This window comes from Hemitrygon akajei, chromosome 16 (genome assembly GCF_048418815.1).
Source record: "Hemitrygon akajei chromosome 16, sHemAka1.3, whole genome shotgun sequence".
NCBI classification, from domain to species: domain Eukaryota; kingdom Metazoa; phylum Chordata; class Chondrichthyes; order Myliobatiformes; family Dasyatidae; genus Hemitrygon; species Hemitrygon akajei.
Genome location: NC_133139.1, coordinates 59,613,187 through 59,635,628, shown reverse-complemented (window position 1 = coordinate 59,635,628; position 22,442 = coordinate 59,613,187). Strand labels below are relative to the sequence as shown.

The window sequence follows — 22,442 nt, the reverse complement described above, 5'->3', positions numbered from 1 at the left end:
GTGAGACAACATTAGCCACCCTCCAATCAGCAGGAACTGTTCCTGAATCTATAGAACATTGGAAAATGATTACCAATGCATCCACGATTTCTAGAGCCACCTCTTTAAGTACCCTGGGATGCAGACCATCAGGTCCCGGGAACTTATCAGCCTTCAGATTCAACAGTCTATCCAACACCGTTTCTTGCCTAATATAAATTTCCTTCAGTTCATCCTTTACCTTAGTTCCTTTGGCCACTATTACATCTGGGAGATTGTTTGTGTCTTCCCTAGTGAAGACAGATCCAAAGTACCTGTTCAACTTATCTGCCATTCCTTGTTCCCCATAATAAATTTACCCGTTTCTGTCTTCAATGGCCCAATTTTGGTCTTAACTATTTTTTTGCTATTCACATACCTAAAGAAGCTTTTACTATCCTCGTTTATATTCTTGGCTAGTTTACCTTCGTACCTCATTTTTTCTTGGCGTATTGCCTTTTTTGTTATCTTCTGTTGCTCTTTAAAAGCTTCCCAGTCCTCCGGTTTCCCGCTCATCTTTGCTGTTATACTTCTTCTCTTTTATTTTTATACTGCCCTTTACTTCCTTCGTCAGCCACGGCCGCCCCTTACTCCCCTTAGGATCTTTCTTCCTCTTTGGAATGAACCGATCCGATTAGGAGAGAGGGGAGGTGGGTGGGAGGCCAGCTTGTACTCCTATTGAACCATCGAATGTTTTAATGCTTTAAAGCTTTACACTAAGATTAAGATTAGCTTTATTTGTCATATGCAATTCGAAACGTAGTAAAATGTATCACGTACAGTCAAATGCGCCACTAGGCTACCATGCCACTCATTTGCCTCTCAGGGAGCAACAGTTATGGGTGAAGCACCTTTTTGCAGACCGATGAGAACAGCCTAGGCAGCACCCAGTTCCTGGGTATCAAGATCTCTGAGGATCTAACCTGGTCCCAACATGTTGATGCAGATATAAAGAAGGCAAGACAGTGGCTTTCATTAGGGGTTTCAGGAGATTTGATTTGTCACCTAAAACACTTGAAAACTTCTACAGCTGTACCATAGAGAGCATTCTGACAGACTGCATCATTGTCTGGTAAGAGGGGTGGGGGGTGGGCTACTGCACAGGACCGAAAGAAACTATGGAAAGTTGTTAAATTAGTCAACTCCATCTTGGGTACTAGCCTCGGTAGTATCCAAGACATCTTCAATGAGCAGTGCCTTAAAAAGGCGGTATCCATCATCAAGGACCCCCATTCCCCATACATCTTCTCAACAATCTTCTCATTGTTATTGTCTGGAAGGAGGTACAGAAGCCTGAAGGCACACACTCAGTGATTCAAGAACAGCTTCTTCCCCTCTGCCAAGTAATTCCTAAATGAACATTGAACCCATGAACACTACCTCACTTATTAAAATATTATTTCTTTTTGCACTATTTTTAATTTAAGTATTTAATATACATATTTATACTTACTGTAATGGACTGACTGATTTATTTATTTTTCTATATTATCATGTATTGCATTGTACTGCTGCCACTAAGTAAACAAATTTCATGACATATGCTGGTGATATTAAATCTGATTCTGATTACTGACAGTGTGCAGATATGTGGTCATTTGGGTAAGAGTAACAGAGCCCAAGTCTGCGAATCTCTGCAAGTCTGTTAGGGAAGTTGGAGCTCGGTGTCTGCAAATCCACAAGTCCATTGAAGGCTGGTGACTAAAGACGGCCTGTCTTGGGGTTAGAGGACTGTGTATGCTTTTGGGTGGGTGGGTGTGAGGGGGGAAGAAAGGGACTTGACTCACTGTTGTTGCTTTGTTGCTTGTTGTGTTCTGTGTTGTTCTGCTGAGCATGGTGGGTGCTATGTTGGTAGCAGAATGTGTGGCAACACGTGTGGGCTGTCCCCAGCCCATCCTTAGATTGTGTTGGTTGTGTTGCGTTGTTTTGGTAGAGCAAATGACACATTTCACTGCACGCTTTGATATGCATCCAATAAAAAAACCTAGATCTGAATCTGAACTAAGGTACCCTCTGACCTCTCCTTAGGAAAAGGGTAGTTGAACTAACCTCAGTGTCCTGACCTCAATTAACATTATGAAAACAGATTATCAGACCATTGTCACATGGCTGTTCGTGGGTGATTACAAATTGGCTGTTTCCTATGTTACAATGAGTACCCTTCAAAAACTACTTCACAGATTGTGAAGTAGATTGGATGGTCTTGAAAGAGATCTAAAAGGCACTGTAGACATGAAAGTCTTTCTCTTTGAAGAGCACTCACTGTAGTTACATGGGGAAATGCCACATCCAATTGTGCACAGCAAGGTGCCACGAACTGAAAAGAATGATGCACCGGATAATCGGTTTTTGATGGCGTGTCAGGTTTGGAGGCGGGTCTGAGAGGCTAAACAAGGGCACACAAGGATGGATGTAACCATGGCATCCCAACTGTCCTTCAAATACTTTCCAATGCCAAGCCTAGTGACATCTAGTGGCAGAACATCAATGCATCAGGAATCTTTGATGATACATCCAATTTGGACAGCCCCTATTCTTTCTATAATGTCCAGCTGGAACAAGCAGCAACCAACCGGGGGGTCGAAAGATGCTGCAACCTAACCATGCCACTGCTGGCTGATTGGAGCTGAACTGTGTTCTCCTCACTGATCTCAGAGTCTGTCCATACTCAGTTTTAAGCTGCCGGAGTTGGTGGTATCCTTATCCCTGACCAGACAGGTGTTGACCATAAACATTATGGACTCCCAACCCAAATCCAACATCAAGATAGCCTCATCTCAGTTGATGATCTTGAGCTGAGGGAGTCCTGATGGCAAAGCTGAATACCTGTCCAGTCACCTTTAATTGAGGTTTACCCAAAGAAGGGCAGATCAGTTTGCTCAGACACCTGGACAGCACAGACAGACTCCACTGGCTGATCACAGACTTGGAATTAAAAGCTGCTGCATTTTCTGTCAGCTCCTACAATAATATTCCCAGTGTTTAATAGGATCTAAGGGTATCCATGCAACAAGAGGTGTGATAAACGTGGAAGTGTTTGCTTTATGTTTGAGGTACAGGAACCTTAGGTCCCACACCAGCAAGTTCAGAAACAGTTATCAGCCTACAATCATCAGACTCCTGAACCAGCATGGATCATTTCACTAACTCTGAAACAAATGGGCCTCAATGAGTTAACAAGAGATTGTATTCATAAGGCTAGTCCCACACTTGGCCATGGTTTCGCCTATCACGTCTCCCTGACCAGTTCCTTCACACTGAGCACAGAGAATCGCAACATCCAACTTGATGCACGCAAAATGGAAATCTTGCTTTTTCTGAGAACTGAATTCTTCAAAACTTGGTTTTGAATCTGGATGAAAAACTTGATAATGATGCTGTGGTGAGGCAGAGGGATTAGTTTGTATATTGCAAATATCTTTTGAAGGTGACAGGGTTTATTGGTAAAGCAGAAGTTTTTCGACTCCAACTAAGTGGAGGAAATGGGAAGGTTGTGAGATTTCATAACTAAGTAGTCACATGCTGTATACTGCGTGTGACTATATGTATTCTGTTTAGCACCTTGACCCCAGAGGAACAATGTTTCATTTCATTGTACACATGTGTATGGTTGAATGATAATTAAACCTGAACTTGACAGAGGTAGACAATATCACAAAGTGTTTGGAGAAAGATGTTCATGAACAGAGGCAAGAAGCTTCAACATGGGGGAGGTGAGGTGAGGAGGGAATACAGGGAAAAGTTTTTAGACAGAAATTTGATAATCTGGAACTCACCAACTGAAGGGCGGTAGAAACAAAATTAAGCAAAGCTTTGGAAGGAAATTGGATTGGCATCAGAGAATTTTTCATGGAGTGTGGAGTAAGATCAGAGTAATGGGATTCAGATGTTTGCTTTACTAGAAGCTAGTACAAAATCAATGGACTGAATAGCCTCCCATCACTGTGATGACTCTACAGTACCATCACTCTATGTGACTGCTTATTTTGTACCTGGATATTGAGTGACAGAGAATGATTCCAGCAGGAAGGCTGAATGGCATGGGCAAGCCTACACCCATTTTCTGCAGTCTGAACTGTAGTGGTGGGCAACAGTGAAAGTGCCGACATTAATCTGCCACAAAGTCAAGGTTGACAATGTGCAGGGATCATGGCCACACTCCTGCCTTTGGCTCACTGCAGATTGGTTTAATCCCTCCTCAAATTTTTGCTCTGGGGAACTTGGCTGCAGCACTATCGAGCTTGAGGGAGTGCAGCCACGTCTCTTCAACATCCGACATCTTGAGCAAGAGTGATATGTTGGGAGAGGGATTCAGAACATGGCTCATCTTCAGTTTTGATAAACCCAAGCGTGCCCATTCTTTTCCTGAGCACTATGTCACAACCACAGTCTCTGAAGGATTTCCTATCCTTCACCGAGAAAGCAAAATATGTTATATCTAACATATTTATTTATTAATAGAATGATATTATAAATATATACTCATGGTTTTTAATATATATATATATATAAATTAAATTAAATTTGGGTATATAAAAGTGGGAAATCAAATATTTAAATATATAGAAAAGCTTTTTTAGCTCTCAGTTTATTTAATGATGAGGGTTTTTTTTGCTTTTTGTAAACACAGACGTTTCAACCTTGACGAGGCCAATATGCCCCTCAGTTTGGAGGGTCTCATAGCGATGGGTCATGAGACATCCAAACTAGCTGTCAATGAACCACTATGTATAAATACCACAAATCAAGATATGCAACAAGGCTTTGGCGGAAACAGCACTGACAAGCAGCTGACTCAAGTGGCCGTTTACTTCAACCTGCATTGCCAAGCCCTGGCTCTCCCAGCCCCTGATACAGGTCAGTTCTGCACCAGACCTGTGGTGAGAAACAGAACAGTGCATCATAATTTCTTGTGGGGATGAGAAACTGATAATGCCCTCCCAGTTCTTTCACAGGAGAAACTCGACCTTCAGTTGCAAATTATCTTTATCATCCATTGGTTCTAACAGTATTTCCAAATTTCATTGCTTAACCCTTTGCTCAGACACTCTTGACAAGGTACTGGTTTTGAAGTAATTATGTTAACATTTTCAGGAATGTAGTTTTGTCTCTAAACCACAGTGTTGTTGAGTTTTAATTTTTGTTGACTACGATGTGTAGATTATTTTTTTTATTTCTATTTGTCTGTTTGGCAACACTGACCCGGAAACTAATTCACTCTTACCCACAGCAGGTTGAGCCTTAAAGCACAATGTTCACACAAGATTTTCTTGGTTGTTTTAGATGTACAGTACAGGTTAATATTTTTGCCAATATCATTTGTTCATCTGACTAAACTGCACAAGCCCAGTGCAAGAAAAAAAATCGAAGGAAGTATTGATTGACCTAGCAATAAGCCAAGAGAGACAGACATGTCAGAGACTAGTCTGTTATTGAGTCCCACAACACAGGAACAGCCCCTTCACCCGTTCAATTCACAATGATCGTCCACACCCTACACCAATCCTATCTTATCCTCCCCACATCAGCTCCTTCCCCCATTCCCATACACCCACACACTCTGGCCATTCTACAATAGCTAGTTAATTTCCCAAACTGTACACCTTTGAGATACCAGAGAAACCAGACCATCCAGGAAAACCTATGCGGGTCACAAGGAGAACGAAGAAAAGCCCCCACACAGACAGCAGCAGTGGTCAGGATTGAACCTGGGTCACTGGAGGCTCTACCACCTGCTCTGTCAATGCCAAGGAAAAGGGAGATGCCATCCCACTACAAAAACATGATGACACCATAACAAGTACAGGGTGTTGATGATAAGATCTCAGCTCTTGCCCTGTGCAAATAAAATCATGACGAACAAATCGGGCTTCAAAAAAGCAGCTGGCTGACATTATGTAAGATATATGTGACTTAGAAGGACAGAGCTAAAACAGGGCTAACAAAAAATGTACTCTCAGATGGTCTTTCTTTAAACTCTGCTATCAGCTCTATTATGCCCATTACATGGAGAGGACAGAACCTCACGCCATTTTAGCAACGGCTTTGGTGGAGTGAAAATGGCGGGATGAAATAAGCTAAGAACTTGCTTTATAGGCATATTTCATTCAATGACATACACAGATATCAACAGGCAAACATGACTTTTGTCTGGCATATCTCAGATATATAAATTCATACCAAATGTACCAAGAGAGTAACGATTAAATACTTTGAAGCTTTTTCAACTGATCAATGCTATTATATACACCTGAATTATTTTGCTATAGTTTTAAAAGTGAATGCCTAATTTCAAAGACTTACAGAGATAAAAATAAGGTTCATGAAACAGAAGGAATAGTGGACCGTTTAGAGAATGAAACCTCATTTCTGGACAAGGTGGCATTGTGGGCAAAAACAATTGTTAGCGCCGTCTCCCCAGGTGGGGCCAAATAAAAATGGAATGTTTTTCCCCTGCTTTTCATTGTTATAGGCTGATTGTTTTAGGCTGCTGTGTCCGTGTCCTGACAGATTGCCAATGAAGAGAGAGAGAGAGACACACACACACACACACAAAAAGTCTTTTCCCCCCCTTGTTTCTCTACTTCTCTGTTACAATTCAAGCTTATTAGTAGGACATCTGTTGCAAAGAACACAACCAAAGCTATTGCGTTGAACCACATTTCTAACAAGCAGTATTCGCTTTGTCAATAAAATATTTTGCACACTTCTTTGAGGACAGTAAGTAAAATTTTTACTCCTTAACTTAAAGATTGTAGTTTAGCTGTGCCTGTATTAAATGGCATGAAATTGTACAGTCAAGTGAGACTTGGCACTGTCAAATTTCAGCCCTACGATTTGTGTCCCTGTCTGGTTCCAGCTACTCCAATCCCAACCCCGCAACAGGATAGCAGTGTGCTGGGCTGTAGAGGGAGAGTTAAGAGTTACTTACCAGTGTTACTTGATTCTGCCTTGGGAGCCGGTGCTGCGAATAACTCCGCACTCCCTATACGTGATCCCTATGCAGAGTGACAATATCCCTCATTGCTCTTAAAAGCCCCCAACCTTTGGAGCCTCACTCAAGCAAAAAGAAGACGGTTCAAGTGCAATGCCTTCACATATAACATCCAATCACCTTGCAAATTTTAACACATCTACTTCACAGCTCTGCCGCAGGTATACTGTATACTGTAATTCACACTGAGAAAGTAGGATGATCAATTCTAATAATAATTTTCATTTGTACAACTAATTCTCTGATTTTTCTTTCAATTCACGTGTTCAGAAAGGTGCGGTCCTTTTACATAACAGCGCCCATTAAAAGTGCCCAGTGAAAGTGAACCAGTGCACTAAAAGACTAGGAAACACAATGTTTATATTGCTACTAGGATTAGGAGTAGCGTGTAGCTGGACAAAGCACACGTCATTGTGGAGTGCAAATCAAACATTCACTTATTTTCTATTGCAATGATACACACTTCATAGCATTGAGTAGCCTGTGGTCACAACATTACCAGATACACTTCCAATTTCTCTTTGCAGCAAGAGATTTCAATTGAGAATGTGAGCAGGGATATCGGAATCTCCGAGTCCGAGCATTTACTGACAACACATGGCATTCATACTCTAAATAAGTTGTTGCAAGTAAAAATTGGCTCAATTCAAGCAGCCTCTGCTCCCAGAGCTTTGGCTCAGCCACTCTCTCGCTCTGCCTTTGTCACAAAGGCCGTGGGTCAAAGCCCAGCTCGGAGCAGGCGGCTGGTGTCCGACACCCTGATACACAACGGGGTGAGCAGCGAGGAAGGCTAAGATATGAGAAATCAAGAGGCCAGCTTTCCTTGTGCAAAGTGGGAAAATAAACCAAAGGAAAGATAGCAATATTGTCACTTTGCAGGAACAGATAAATAGAGCTCGAGGGCCCTCTACTATTAATTTAATTATAATTTTTTTTCCAGTTCTACTCCTTCACCTTCAGATCTTCCAGTGGATGCAGCTACTAGCTTAGACTAGATTTAAAAAAAAATAAAAATCAAGAATAATTCAAACTGCAGACGTGCACTGTTTAAGGAGGAGAAAATAAAATTTGCAGTGCTTTAATTAAGGAATTTTTTTATTCTATGTGGGATTTTAAATGAACTCACATTTGTTCATTCACTGTAATGGTTTACGACTGGAAAAATTTCATTCAATTAAAATTTGAGTTCCTTCAGCATTTGGCAATTGACATCATGACGAATGATATTCATTGAAAACAATTTACTTTATTGTTAATGCAATATTTCCCTAAAAAAATTATATGCCGAGCATGGCACATTTTACTGAAAAAATTTAAACTGTGTTTTCACTAAAATGAACCTTGTAATGGGTTAATGGTCAGAATGGAAATGGGCATTTTAATACTTCAATTCATTTTTAACAAAAATAATTTTCTTTTTCATTGGCGCATATTTCCCCTTTAATTCTGTGTTAGGCAAGACTTTGTTCTGCTCATTGGAAAGGTTTTAAATGGAAATTGTCCAAACATGGCATAATTGTTCCACAAATTGACCAAATGCAAACAAGGGTGCACATTCAGAATGAGAAGATGTAAACAACTGAAGCAACTGGTCAACTTACCTGGGTTGTGTACAAAATAGGCCAAGTATAAGTCAAGTTCCTTTACAGAAACTCCAATGTGGTGTGGCTGAACGCACAGGCCTTGGTTACTGCACTGAGGTGACTTCACCAGCCGTTCACCATCAGTACTTTCTAAAGGAGTCCCTTTGAACAGTATGACCATGACCAGGTCCAACCTCCAGACCTTGTCTGCCTGCCTCAAGCAATCGATCCGACGGATTTTGCCCTTCTGATCGGGATTAGAAAGGACGCAGCACGGAGCTTTCTTGCCTGTGATGGTCAGCACGAAATCTTCCCGGAATTCAGGCCGGATATCTTTCCGCAGTTTCGCCAGGAGACGGGACGCCCATTTCTGCTTGATTTCAGGCTTTTCTCCCAGGAGTTCGTCCTTGACCACCCTCTCCTCATCCTTGGACATACGCTTCTCGTGTTTCTTGAAGTACTTGCGCTTACGAGCCTGCAGGTTAAACCATGTGTACGAGAATGCTCGGACATGAGGGAGAAGGGCTTCGATGAACGGATGAAATTCATCCTGTTAGCAAGAGAGGAGGGTGGAGGGGAGGCGGTGGAAGAGAAGGAGACAAAGGAAAGAAACCAATCAATACCTAGGAAACCATTGAGAAGATGAGCAAGAAAAAAAAGCAAAAATAAAACACTATGGCTTCACAAAATTAGTGCGTACGCACACACACGCAATACACACACACACGCACACACACACATACGGACATGAACACACAGTGGTAAAATTCAATACCATTGCATCTGCTCTGGCATTTTTTTTATATAGTTACCATTTCGAACTCTCATTACATTGAGTGCTGCTCGGCGATCAATGATTGTACTCAATACGAGGCGAATGGATACTCTGTCTCACACACATACACACACTCACAAAATGTGACACTTCCAACAAACGGCTTTATATATTTAAAAAAAAGCAGGACTTAATCATGCACAAATGGCCTTGGCCAAAAAAAGAAAGTTCGTCCGAAAGCAGGTCTCTTCCGGCCTATTTGGAATGAGATACCATAGTAATGGAGGGATGGATTCCCGTATTGGAGCTTGGAGCAAGTATGAAGTGCTGGCAGAGAGGATTGCAGCCTTCTTTCTCTCTCTCTCTCTCTCTCTCTCTCTCTCTCACACTCTCTCTCTCTTTCTCTCTCTCTCTCTTTCTCTCTCTCTCTCTCTTTCTCTCTCTCTCCCTTCTCTCTCTTGCTCGCTCGATCTCTTTCCCCACACAATCTCCAACCATTTGCTTGAGTTCTTGCCAACAGAAGGCCCACCTATTTGGCAAAGTCACGCCTACCAGCCAGCCAATCGACGTTCCTTAAGTAGGGCTGTGCAGTTGGAGAGAGCACGCAATTTGCCAAATCAAAATCAACTATCCGTATGCAATGAAGAAGCAAAGTCCAGCATTTATGAATTTTTCATTTCTGCCCACTCTGCACTGTGGCAGAATGGGATATTTCACAGCATTAAAAACACATTCAGTTCCTCTAGACCCTAACCAGCTGCAGCCCATAATTGGCGAACCAGATTAACCAACAAACAATTTAAATTTGATTCTTTTATAAAAATAAACAAATATCCTCACTCCTAAATAGACATTGGAGGGTTGAGGGTGACAAGGGTGTGGTGGAGCGGGAAAAGTAAGTACTCTCACACAAAAAATTAAATAGGCAATGGTAGCATTTGCGTTTGACACCATAAATATGATAGTGCGTCTCCTGAACAAAAATTAAAATTTGTTCACGTATTTTAAATATACTTTGTTTATAAAAATATCTCCCTGAAAAAGAATGTCCTAAAAGTCAGCTTTTAAAAATAGGAAGTCTTCTATAACGTGAAAGCGTTTGCCCTCCCCCAAGCTGTGAGGTTCAGCAAACTCCGAACTATGATTCAACTTCCCCAGCTTCTTGACAAAGCTCCTCTCTACATTCACAAGGCCTTGTGCCAACCTTATCTCCCCACCTAGAAGTAGGTCAACACTGGCTACGGTCTCGCTTTAACATGCCCCTCACATTCTGCCAATTTAAAACTTGGTCCTAAAAAAATAGGCTGTTGTTGCTGAAACGCAGACCTGTCATTTTACAAATATGGCAACATTGACAGTATACACCCTCCTTGTCTCCTGTCTCTCTCTCTCAATCATCTCACAAAACTTTATTTCATTCCACGAGCAGTTAGATTTTAAAAAGAAAAACATATGTTGCTTCAATCCAGTCAAATTCGTCTGAAGGTTTTATTGTTGAATATTTTTTTCTCTTTCCATCATGAAAAAAATAATTTCTTTGTGTGCAAGGGGACGATTCAAGGGAAATAAAACATCAGAAATCACAGACAAATTGTAGTATTTGTGATTGTGTGTCCACATCTATGTGTGTGTGCACACGCATGCATTGTTTTCCTTGTTGAATTAGGATATTAAGATTCAGGAAACGTGTACCTCTCATGGGCACTTTACGCCTTGAACAGTTGCTTCATCCCACTGATCAAAAACCAATGGAGAGTTCCAATCCCTCTAAATTTAATTTCTCTTGGAGCACCCAAAAACATATGAACAGCAGAAAAGCTGTATGAATGCCCATGCACATTGATTTTAATTTTACTTATAACGTGAGGCTGTTTTGACTGGCGTTGGCTAATGGTTTTGAAAAAGTTTAGAATTTAATCTGCACGGGTAAAATGAGAGAACACATATGCACGAGTGTGGTCTGTATCCGTGTGTCTACACATGGTGTAGGGTGCAAGGAGTCATTGCAGTGAATTTATCAGACTTAATCCCAAAGTGGCCTTGACTGTATTTATGTTGGCACAAGGCCCCATTTGCTTATAAAATAATCATTTAATATTCTGCAATATAATAGGGAGAAAATCCCTCACATTGATTTACCAGGCCTTTGCACACAACTTCAAGTAATTTTTTAAATACATGTCTTCACTTAGCATGAAGTCCATCTATGTTTCTCAAGATACTTCATAGATCATCATTGTCTACCACTGTCCATACTGCAGCTGACTGATACCCACTGCATTCATTCAAACCCTCTCACCTCCAACACTCCCTCACCAACTCGGCATTTTAAGAATAATTTTTAAATTATTTTCCCTCCTACCAACAAGTTCCATATTTAAAGCACTCTAATTTACTTCGATGCTTTATTAAAAAAAATTAACTTCGAAATGAATAAGTAACACTATGGAAAACCGTTGCTGATCTAACAAAAATATATATGATTTTGATAGTAAGTGACTAGAATTAATAAAGTAATACCTCTTCAAACAAAACAAAATACCACAGCAATGCAAACAAATTAAAATCATTGTATGTTTTCCAAATGGGTATATCACATTTAAATATAATGCATATATATAGTTATAATAAAAATATCACATGCATCTTATTTAAATAGACATGAAAATCAAAAAAATGAAAAATTGCAGTTGCTTGAAATTTAAAACAAATTTAGAACATGCTGGAAACACTGGCAGGTCAGGCTGCCCTGTGTTCAGAGAAAACTAGTTAAATATTTCAGTTCAAAGTTCTGACTAGTCTTCAGCCTGCAATATTGTCCCCGTTTCTTTTCCCACAGGTGCAGACTGGCCTGCAGAGGGATTCTGGCAATTGTGCTTTACAATTTTAATTGGATATACATAAAACATTTTTAAGCATGTACACATGTAATGTCCATATATAGTGAAACATATTGTACATTTCATGGATGTACACAAAGATGTACATGGATTACATTTTTACTTATATTGTATATGGGATGCAAGCATTGGTACAAATTTATTTTTTGAAGTGAAAATATTATTCATGGCACTTGCCAATGTTTGTATCAATTTCATAAATATATATCGCAGCACCTAGTAATCTGTTTCACTGAGGTTTCCAACAGACCAGCAATGGAAAAGAAAATCAGAGGTGAAAAATCTTGAAAGAGTTAATTCAGATATTTCAAGTTCCAGTTCAAGTTTATTGTCATGGCTATATACAAATACAGTATAAATGCCATGAAAATTTCCACTTTATAGCAGCAACACAAATTTATATAAAGGACTGTCCTCTTTAAAGATTTAGTTAATTCTTCTGTTTTTATTTCATCCCTTGCATAAATAGCATACATCCCTTTCATAAATAAAGGGGGCTGAGGGAAAATGAATCAATAATGCACAGCTAAGGATTAATGCAAAACACACACACACACACACACACACACACACACACACACACACACACACACACACACACACACACACACACACACACACACACACACACACACACACACACACACACACACACACACACAGAATTTTTGCAGGGATAACTTCCACGTTCAGTCCATTAAGGGATGCCACATTTCATTGTGCAGCGAGGCAGTATTGTCCTTCCTTTGTCAATCAGCATTACCGATCTCCAACTGTACAAGGGCACATATTCAACCAGTTTAATAAGTTAACTGTTGGCTTTTCGGGGGTGGGGGGAACACATCAAGTTGAAGCAATTTCAAGAAATGTCGCTAATGACCATAGAAATGTCAAGGTATTTGTAAGTACACCGCACACATTACAGTTATTTTACATCAATTATTTTACTCTCTCTCTCTCTTTCTCTCTCTCTCTCCGGTCCACCTAAACTGTTTGAATTTACTACTCTATATAAATTCTTAAACTGTATTTTGTATTGTTCTGAAAGGAAAATCCACAAAGCTGATAAAAATCTCTACTTTATTTTTTTCACCCTTTAAAACAGAAAGTTAGCGAGAATCTTTTGAGTTTAGAAAGAGCCCCTTTGTGTGTATCGACCAGCTGCCTGGTTGAGTTCGCTCTGTGTATCAGCCAAGTAAATAGTTTGTTTCCGTTTACAAAGCAGTCACGGTTAGCCAAGATCTGAAACTCTGGAGGGGTTGAACCTTTGGCGTCAGCCCAGGGAGAAGGCGAGGTACCTACTCTAGCAAGGCGGAGTGGGTAAGGGGGTATACAATATATAAAATATAGTAAAACAGGCAGCCAGAAGTCCGGAAGTGAAACACAGGTACATGAGCAAAATATTTCCAAATAAGAGGCTTTACTTCTATATTTTCCTCTGTGTGTGTGTGTGTGTGTGTGTGTGTGTGTGTGTGTGTGTGTGTGTGTGTGTGTGTGTGTGTGTGTGTGTGTGTGTGTGTGTGTGTGTGTGTGTGTGTGTTGTATTTCTGAAAGTCTTTTGAAACGTTGTTTCTCTTTAGAATTGGAGACAGTGGTCACCGCCAGCATCTTCTGAGAGGGAAGTGGTAGAAATCAGGAGAAACAACGCGCTATAAGTTTTGTATGAAAATAAAAACATGGTTTAATCCCCACTCAAGTTCGCGCAACTGTGTTTTCAAACGACTCTTTTGTTTTAAACTCGCCTTTGGAATTACTTTTTATTAAAGGAGAGACTTGTGTTAAAGGGAAGACGACAATAACATGAATAAGGTGCAGCGGAGGCAGGAATTCAAAGAGAAAGTTTCCTCTTGCGCTTCAGGATACGGTTGGCAAGGGTTCGGTAAATGGCTACTCCGCAAGGCGCTGTGCTGCGGTGCCCTCGGCCTGTGGTGTTACCAAGTACACAGTCCTCTCTGTAAAACCAGACTGTGTTTTTGCCGTTCACTTCTCTTTTTTTCCCTATTTACCGCGTTCTCTCCACACCCCCCCCCCCCCCCAACGTACAACCATGTCTCGCCCATGACGAGGGCAGGACTCTATTCTGTGCCTCTCACGCCACGATCTAATTTCACACGACTGCCTTTCAATTCACTCTCAATATCTTTTAACTTTGATCAAACACATTGAAGAAACCCCGTTCAGCAACGCCTAAGTATGCCGAGAAATGTGTAAACTTAAATAATATAACTTCCCTTAAAAATATATCAAACTGGGGCCCACGTGTGCAGTTCTTAGCGTGTTCTGTTTATATTAAGCCAAACATTAACTAGTTGTGAACAGTTTGGGAAATATATACTTTTCAGAATTTAATACAGCATTGGTTTGCATCAATTTAAATTCAAGTAATTTAGACGCAGAGGTTTGATCTTTGGACGTTTAGGCAATTAATAGCTGGTATGATTTCGCCGTTCAGACCCCCTCTTAGAGTTTTATGCACATTTACCCCTGCGGGAGGTTGATGGGGGGAATGTCTTAATGAATGTTTGAAGATATTAAATATATATGTACATACGTATTAGCGGCACTGTTGCCCTTAATTCCAGGAAAGGATGGGAAAAGATCATGGAGGGAAAAATTACCCAGGATTGTGCAGCTTTGTACCGGTGGGTTTCTGTGCTGCCTGGGATCACTGAGAGATAGGGGGTCGAACAAGCAAGACGCCTGATTTCCAGTAAGGTGGTCTGCGCGTATAAAGAAAGCAAACGAGGATTCATACCATATGCGTCTGTATTTACCACATGTGTACATACACAGATATTATACATCACACATTCTGAATGAACACTTGCTTCTGTAAGCATACAGTATAGTTCTGCTACCAATGAAACAGGGCGAGGAGATGACACAGAAGAGGCAAGATATTAAATACAAACCAGATCTATATAGGACAAAGTACTGGTGAAAGTTAAAAGTTGCAGTCTGCTGGGTTATTATAGAATAAATTTTCTGCCAGTGGTAGTTCCCGTGTTCTCGCGATTCAGGGAAGTGTTTCATACCCCGCAATTAAATTTGAGACCGTTCGGACAAAGGTAGATTTCGGCCCAGGAATAGTCACGGCACTTGGTTTGCCGCAGGTACGGTGGTCATCCCTGAAACCCGTGGACACTGCGAACAATGGGAGGGGGAATCGGAGGAGATTCGCTTCCCACAAGCCCGATCACTTTGTCCCTGCTTTCTTAAGGCAAAGAGCCAATTCGCGTGGAACATATTTCAGCGCTTTTATTTTTGCAGATCGCCCTCGCCCGTGTTACCCAGCGCTCTCAAGTTAAACCAACACTGCGCCGACACAAGCGACACACCTCGCCTCCTACGCACTCACCCAATCTGCCTCGCGGTGTTCAGAACAACTGCAATTTTAAGTTCTACTTTTTATACAGTGATCGTGATGTTTTAGTTTTGTTTTCAATTTTAACTTGTGGTTTAAATTGATTTTAAATTGGAGGCCATCTCTCTACTTAATCATTTAACATATTACAGGGAGGGGGAAAAGCGCGGGGAGGCAGTGGAAGTGTAAAATCAGCTTCCATTCTAAGAGCTTGCTGTGATGTCCTCTCTGCACTCTGCCCGGAACGGGCTCCGCTCTCTTTCCCTCCGTCCTGTTGGCCGGCCTCTGCTTTCAGCTTGTAGGATATCCAGGCGTCGCTTCTCAATGAGAGTCTGGAAAGTTGCTGAATTTGGGAGGGAGGCCGCGATACATGGCTCCTTTAACCATTCACTCCCGAACGCAGTTACCTGCTCCCCCTCTCAACACACACACACAGCACCACATCTATAACAATATTCTATAAAACACACAACTGAGACGCCCTCCTTGAACAACTGATTATGTTCGCGAGTGCAATGGCGTGATCCAGGCGCACCATCTGCGGGAGGGCCGGGATCTCTGAAGGAACAACTTGGGGCTCACGGGGTAACCAGGAGACCCGCCACTGGCTGAGACTCCGTTCACGGGAGACGCCGCTCATTCAACCAGCTACGGACTTTTAGGGAACGTGCGGTGTGGACGGCGGGGTAAGGGAACGGGGGATTGGGGTGTGGGGACAACGGGGTTTGAACACCCTGAGCAAGACGCTTAGTGGAAGTGCTCCAGTCACTTTGTAGCGGGAGGGTGGAGATGAGGGTAGGTGGCCGGAAAAGAACTGAGGCAGAATGGGGAGAGGGGACTCGACACTGGGACTGCCCAGACTCTAACAATTGCTCAAGAGAGGAGCCTGTAATCTAAGCGCGCGCATTTAATTACGCAATGATTGAATGAAGTGACCAACCCAGTGTATTAAACAATATATCTCACACTGATATCACAGACCACCAGTTCTCTGTCTATGTAACAAAAGTGGGTGAACATAACCCCTCATACGCACGGTGTCTTCCCATGCCTGCTATAGAGGTGAGATCACCCGCTCTCTCCATGCATTATTCTCATTTACCTCCTTCCTCAGAAGTGTACTGGTACCCATTCCCTCCCATTCGTCCTCACCACCTCGCCGTTCCCGCTCACACAGTCATCGGAAAAATAGGCTCCCTATTTTCCAACTGCCCTTCATTAGATCCCTCGGCCTATTGGACCGTATTCCAAGGGCAATTTTCTTTATTCCCCCCTCCCGTGCCACTAACCACTCTGACATCGTTCGTTTTGCCTTTCGCAGTCTCTCCCTAACACCCAGCCTGAGGATTCGAGGCCAAATCCCACACCCTACTCCACGGAACTCTTGCACAGTCGCCAGCTTTTACATCGATGTGTGCGAGAGAAAGAATGTTTAACTGTGTTTTCTGCGTCTATTTTAACATAGCATCCCGCCCTACCTCAGTATACTGATGTAAACAAACGCACATTCTACACAGTAGTCCAACACATAAGCATACAGCAGGAGCAGATATTTTTGTCCATGTATAAATGGAAAATGATTTTGCATCTACAGTCTGTATCTGCAACTGTCCTGACTGATATAAAACAATTCGGACTAACTAGGTGCAGCAAGTAAGTAGAACCCAGCTGAGGTTCTCTGTAGGTATAACAACATGTCGGGATGTGTAAGGAGATTTTATTTAGTAATAATTAACACCTGCGTTCACCACTCCATATCAAATACATTGAAACTTCTACAGTGAACTACAGTCATTAGGAATCAGTGCCAAACATTAGGTCCAGGTCAACTCAAGTACGAAGGCAGTGATTTTGAACTGGTTCATGAAATAGGATGTCATGTGGGGTAATTTGGAACCGAGATCATTTCATTCACTGAATCTCCTGAACTGTTACGGTGCGGAGAAAGAAAGAGGAGTCGGCAGAAGTGAGAATCAATTACTTGGAATCATCGATTTCTGATATCCCGTCACCGCCTATTACCTTGCCCCTCTCCTCCAGAAACACGTCCCTTCTGGTTGTAATAGAAATATTATTCCCTCTGTTGTCACACACACACACACACACACACACACACACACACACACACACACACACACACACACACACACACACACACACACACACACACACACATAGATGGAGAGACTCACACAAAGAGCTGCACAAACAGATAAGACATATGCAGATAGACAGACATCCTTCCACACACAAATTACAGGGAGACACATGGAAAAGCACACATGCAGTTACAGGCACACATAGACACAAAATTGATCACATTCTCCTATAGATGCTGACACGCTCTCATAGACACACGCACATAGGCAGACTGATACACAGTCACCATCACATTAGATGCAACAGACTGGTGATCACTTTCCTTAAAGTGACTAAACACATACAGAGATGTCTGATCTCCCATTCTCCTTGCTAAAGATGCTGTCTCTTTCCAAAAGCTCACTGTCATTTTCCACACAGTTCACCTGACACAAACACACAAGCAAGGGAGTTGGAGCAGGGATAGGCTGTTTTGCCCCTCGACCCTGTCCAACATTGAATAAGATCAAGGAAGACCTGACTTGACCACTTTCTCATCAATCTACAGAAACCACCCACCCCCTGGTTGTCTGGTATCCACCAGGCTCTGTCTCAGACATGTTCATAAGCTCTCTGTTGGGAAAAAGAGTTCTAGAAATCCAGGGCTCTCGGAGAGATACAACAAAATCACCTCATTACTATACTGAGTGGGCAGGTGACTCTCCTCATTTTTTAAATAGTGACCCCCAATTCCAGGTACCCCACATGAAAAGTTACACTCTCCACAGCCAGCCAACCTGCCAAGACCACGGAAGGTGATAACAGTCCATTTTAGTATGGAATCAAAGAATAAACTTCATTGAGCATTTCTTCATTACCTGTCTGCAGTGTGAACAAACAAATCTCTCAAGATTCAAACTTACTTATCACGTGTACATTGAAACATATATTGAAATGCATTGTTTGCTTTAACAATCAACACACCCAAGAATGTGCTGGAGGCAGCCAACAGTGTTACCACACATTCTGGCACCAATATTGCATACTCACAACATTTAGCAGAACAACATGGAAACACAACAAGCAAACCAAACTCTGTACCACATATCACATACCCATGCACATACACAATCCTCTAACTGCAGGACAGGCCATCTTAGGCCTCCAGCCTCCAATGGACTCATAGACATTGGGCTTCCAACTTCCCCAACACACTCACAGAGATTTGTAGACTTGGGGCTCAGGCCAATGGAACTCGACTTCCAGATTTCCAATCGATCCTCAGGCCCCAGAACTGATCCCAGGACTCACTGATCACCGAATACTATGCCTTCAACTCTGATCTCACCAATTCTTGAACCCAATGTCTTAGAGACCTACAACCTCTCTCCAGTCAAATGCTACAGTTTATAAAATCAAGCCAAATTGGAGAAGCTCTAAATCTGCACATAATACCTCTACATACCTATTCCCATTTACTGATCCTATCTCTACTGCGAAGATGAATCTACTCTGATTGAAGGAGCAAAACTACATATTCCGTCTGGGTTGCCTCCAACCTGACGGCATGAACATCAATTTCTCTACCTTCCCCCTTCTTTCTTTATCATTCCCCATGCTGGTTCCCCTCTTACCCCTTCTCTTCCATCTCATCTCATCTGCCTATCAACTCTGTCTGATGCCCCTCCTCTTTCCCTTTCTCTCATGGTCCACTGCCCTCTCCAGTCAGATTCCTTTACAGGTCTTTACCTCTTCCATCGATTACCTTCCAGCTTCTCACTTCATTTCCCCTCCTCTACTCACCCACCTTCCCCCTCATCTGGCCTCACCAATCCTGAGGAGAACGAGTACAGACCTGCCAGATTGTACTTCTTCCTCTCCATCCCTCTCTCCCACCTTCTTATTCTGACTTCTTCCCCCTTCCCTTCTAGTTCAGGTGAAGGATCCTGGCCTAGAACTTCAACTGTTTATTCCCCTCCACTGATGTTACATGACCTACTGAGTTTTTCCAGCATTTTGTGTGTGTTGCTCTGGATCTTCAGCATCTGCAGAATCTCTTGTGCTTGCTCCAAATGGGATCACTTTGTACATTGCAACATAGACCACTCTTAAGTCAGTTTACACTCCACAAAACCTACAGAAATGTTTGTCATAATGATCCCTTTGTCTGGTTTAATTAAGTCCATTAGGAAATAAATAGTCCCCTCAGGACACAGCACAAAAATCTTTTTAGACCGTAAGACATAGAGGCAGAATTAAGCTATTTGTCCCATTGAATCTGCTCTGCCATTCCTTATTATCTCTCTCAACCCACTTTCCTACCTTCTCCCTGTAACATTTGACACCCTTGCTAATCAAGAAACTATTAACCTCCCTTCAAATATACCCAATCTTCATCTCCACAGTCATCTGTGGCAATGGATTCCACAGATTCTGCATTCTCTGGCTAAAAATATTTCTCCTCATCTCTGTCCTAAAGGAGCATTCTTGTATTCTGAGGCTGTGCCTTTTGGTCCTAGACTCTCCCAATATTGGAAACATCCTCTCCATGTCTACTCTATCAAGGCCATTCAATATTTGATAGATTTCTGTGAGTCCCCCCACCCCGCACACACACACTATTTTTCTAAACTCCAGCAAGTGCAGCCTCAGAGCTTCTTATACATTAACTCTTCCGTCCTAAGGATTGCTTATATGAACTTCCACTGGACCCTCTCCAAGACTAACACATCGTTCCTTAAATAAAGGGCCTAAAGCTGCTCAAAATACTCTAAATGGGGTAGAACATCAGGTAGAGCACCAGGCAAGATTATTACCCTCCAACCAACAGGCTCCTGATCTGGCTGGGATAACATCTCTCACCTCAACTCTGGACTGATCTATGACATTGGACTTTCATGGACTGTTCAAAACTCATGATCTCAGTATTATTTTTATTTGCAAAGTTTGTCTTCTTTTGAACAGTAGTTGTTTATCAGTCTATGTATAGTTTTTTCATAGAATTTCTTTTTTTCCTCTAAATACCTGAAAGAAAATGAATCTCAAGATAGTGATGATGATGATGGCATCTGTCTGTCTCAAAGGACAATGGAGAAGCAGCACTGGAGTGACCCCTCCAGGGCACAAGTCTGGACAGAAGATATGGTGATACTGCGATGCCCAGTCATCAAGTGCCCTCTCGGCTTCACCAGTCTAGTCCAAAGGAAAGCAATATGTTTGGCACCAGCTTGGCTGGAGGAGCTACCGGAAGGATATTCAGTGATGTCCAGCTGCCTTAGGGGCTCCACTCCGGATCTTCTGCCTAAGCCTTCATCTCTCTCAAGGCAGCCTACAAGGTGGTGGAGCTATTTACCCATAGCAGTGGATCTGGTTCACAAGGTAGTATATGGTAACATATCCATACTTTGATAATAAAATTTACTTTGATCTTTAAAGTCTTCATTCAGATTATCTCACCACTTGCTGTCATGATGTCAGTCAAAGAGAGTGTAGAGGAATGCCATTCCTATACAGTGAGCTAGCTCACCTCTAGTTCCCAGCAGTGACTTTCTAACTAGGTTTGTCCGAACTCTGGCCCAGCTGCATCTTCTACTTCCTAGACCCCTCAAGCCATCCCATCCTCCCTGATAACTCTGCCTTTCCAAATCTGGCCTGCTGAAGATCCCTGAATTCCTTCATGTTGCCAGTGGTGGAGATGAAGGTTTGGTGACATCATTGCAGCTGATTAGATTTCCCCAAACCTTTTAATCACTGCATGGCAGTGTAGGGGTTATCATAACGCTGTCACACCACCAGCGCCAGATTCAATCCCCACTGCTCTACGTTCTCTCTGTGACTTTGTTGATTTCCTCTGGGTGCTCCAGTTTCTTCCCACATTCTAGAGACATACTGGTGAGAAATTTAATTGGTCACATGGGCTCAATGGACCAAAAAGGCTTGTTACTGTGCCGAATCTCTAAATAAAGTAACAAACTCCTTTCTTGTATGATCACCAGCCTTCAATTCCTTTAAGTGGCTTGGTGCCAAACTGCATTTGATAATCCTTCTGTGATTCGCTCTGGGATGGTCGACAATATTAAAGTGGCTAAGTGAATGCAAATTGTTCCTTCTGTTTCTCCTTACAATGCAAAAAAAAACTGAAGTTATTTGAAACATTTAATCAGCAGTTCTATCTCCATAAACAATTTGTCAGTCTTTACACAACTTCTGTGCTTTCTATGTTGCAACATTTAGCTTGGTTCACAGTATGGCCCGGTAGCGTTCTAACACCAAGGAATATAAAAGGCAAGGATGCAATGCTGAGGCTTTCTAGGCATTGGTGAGACGAGCCTTGAGTATTGTAAGCAGTGTTGGACCCCTCATCTGGCACTGGAGAGAGCACAGAGGAGGTTCACAAGAATGATCACAGAAATGAAATAGCTAACTATGAGGAGCAGTCAATGGCTCTGGGCATGTACTCACTGGAGTTTAGAAGAATGAGTGGTAATCTCATTGAAACCTATTGAATATTGAAAACCCTAGAGAGAGTGGACATGGAGAGGATGTTTCCTATAGTGGGGGAGTCAAGGACCAGAGGGCACTGCTCAGAATGGTAGAATGTCTCTTTACAACAGAGATGGGAAGGAATGTTTTTTTAGCCAGAGGTGGTGAGTCTTTCAAATTCATTGCCTCACATGACTGCCGAGGTCAAGCATTCTCCACCCTCTGCTAAAGCAATCCACCTCCTCTC

The 22,442-nt window shown here is 42.1% G+C and overlaps 1 protein-coding gene across 11 annotated transcripts in view; it reads right to left on the bottom strand.

The window, feature by feature from the left end:
• nfixb (nuclear factor I/Xb) overlaps positions 1-22,442 on the bottom strand; it is a 413,008-nt gene that overhangs the window by 340,061 nt on the left and 50,505 nt on the right. For 5 of the 11 annotated variants that reach the window (XM_073068979.1, XM_073068984.1, XM_073068982.1 and 2 more), the window contains one exon: positions 8,614-9,145. In XM_073068979.1, coding sequence (XP_072925080.1) covers positions 8,614-9,145 — 532 coding nt within the window. Of the gene's footprint in view, positions 1-8,613; positions 9,146-9,407; positions 9,579-9,643; positions 9,866-22,442 lie in introns of those variants that run through there. The other 6 variants (XM_073068978.1, XM_073068983.1, XM_073068974.1 and 3 more) reach the window with 4 other exon arrangements.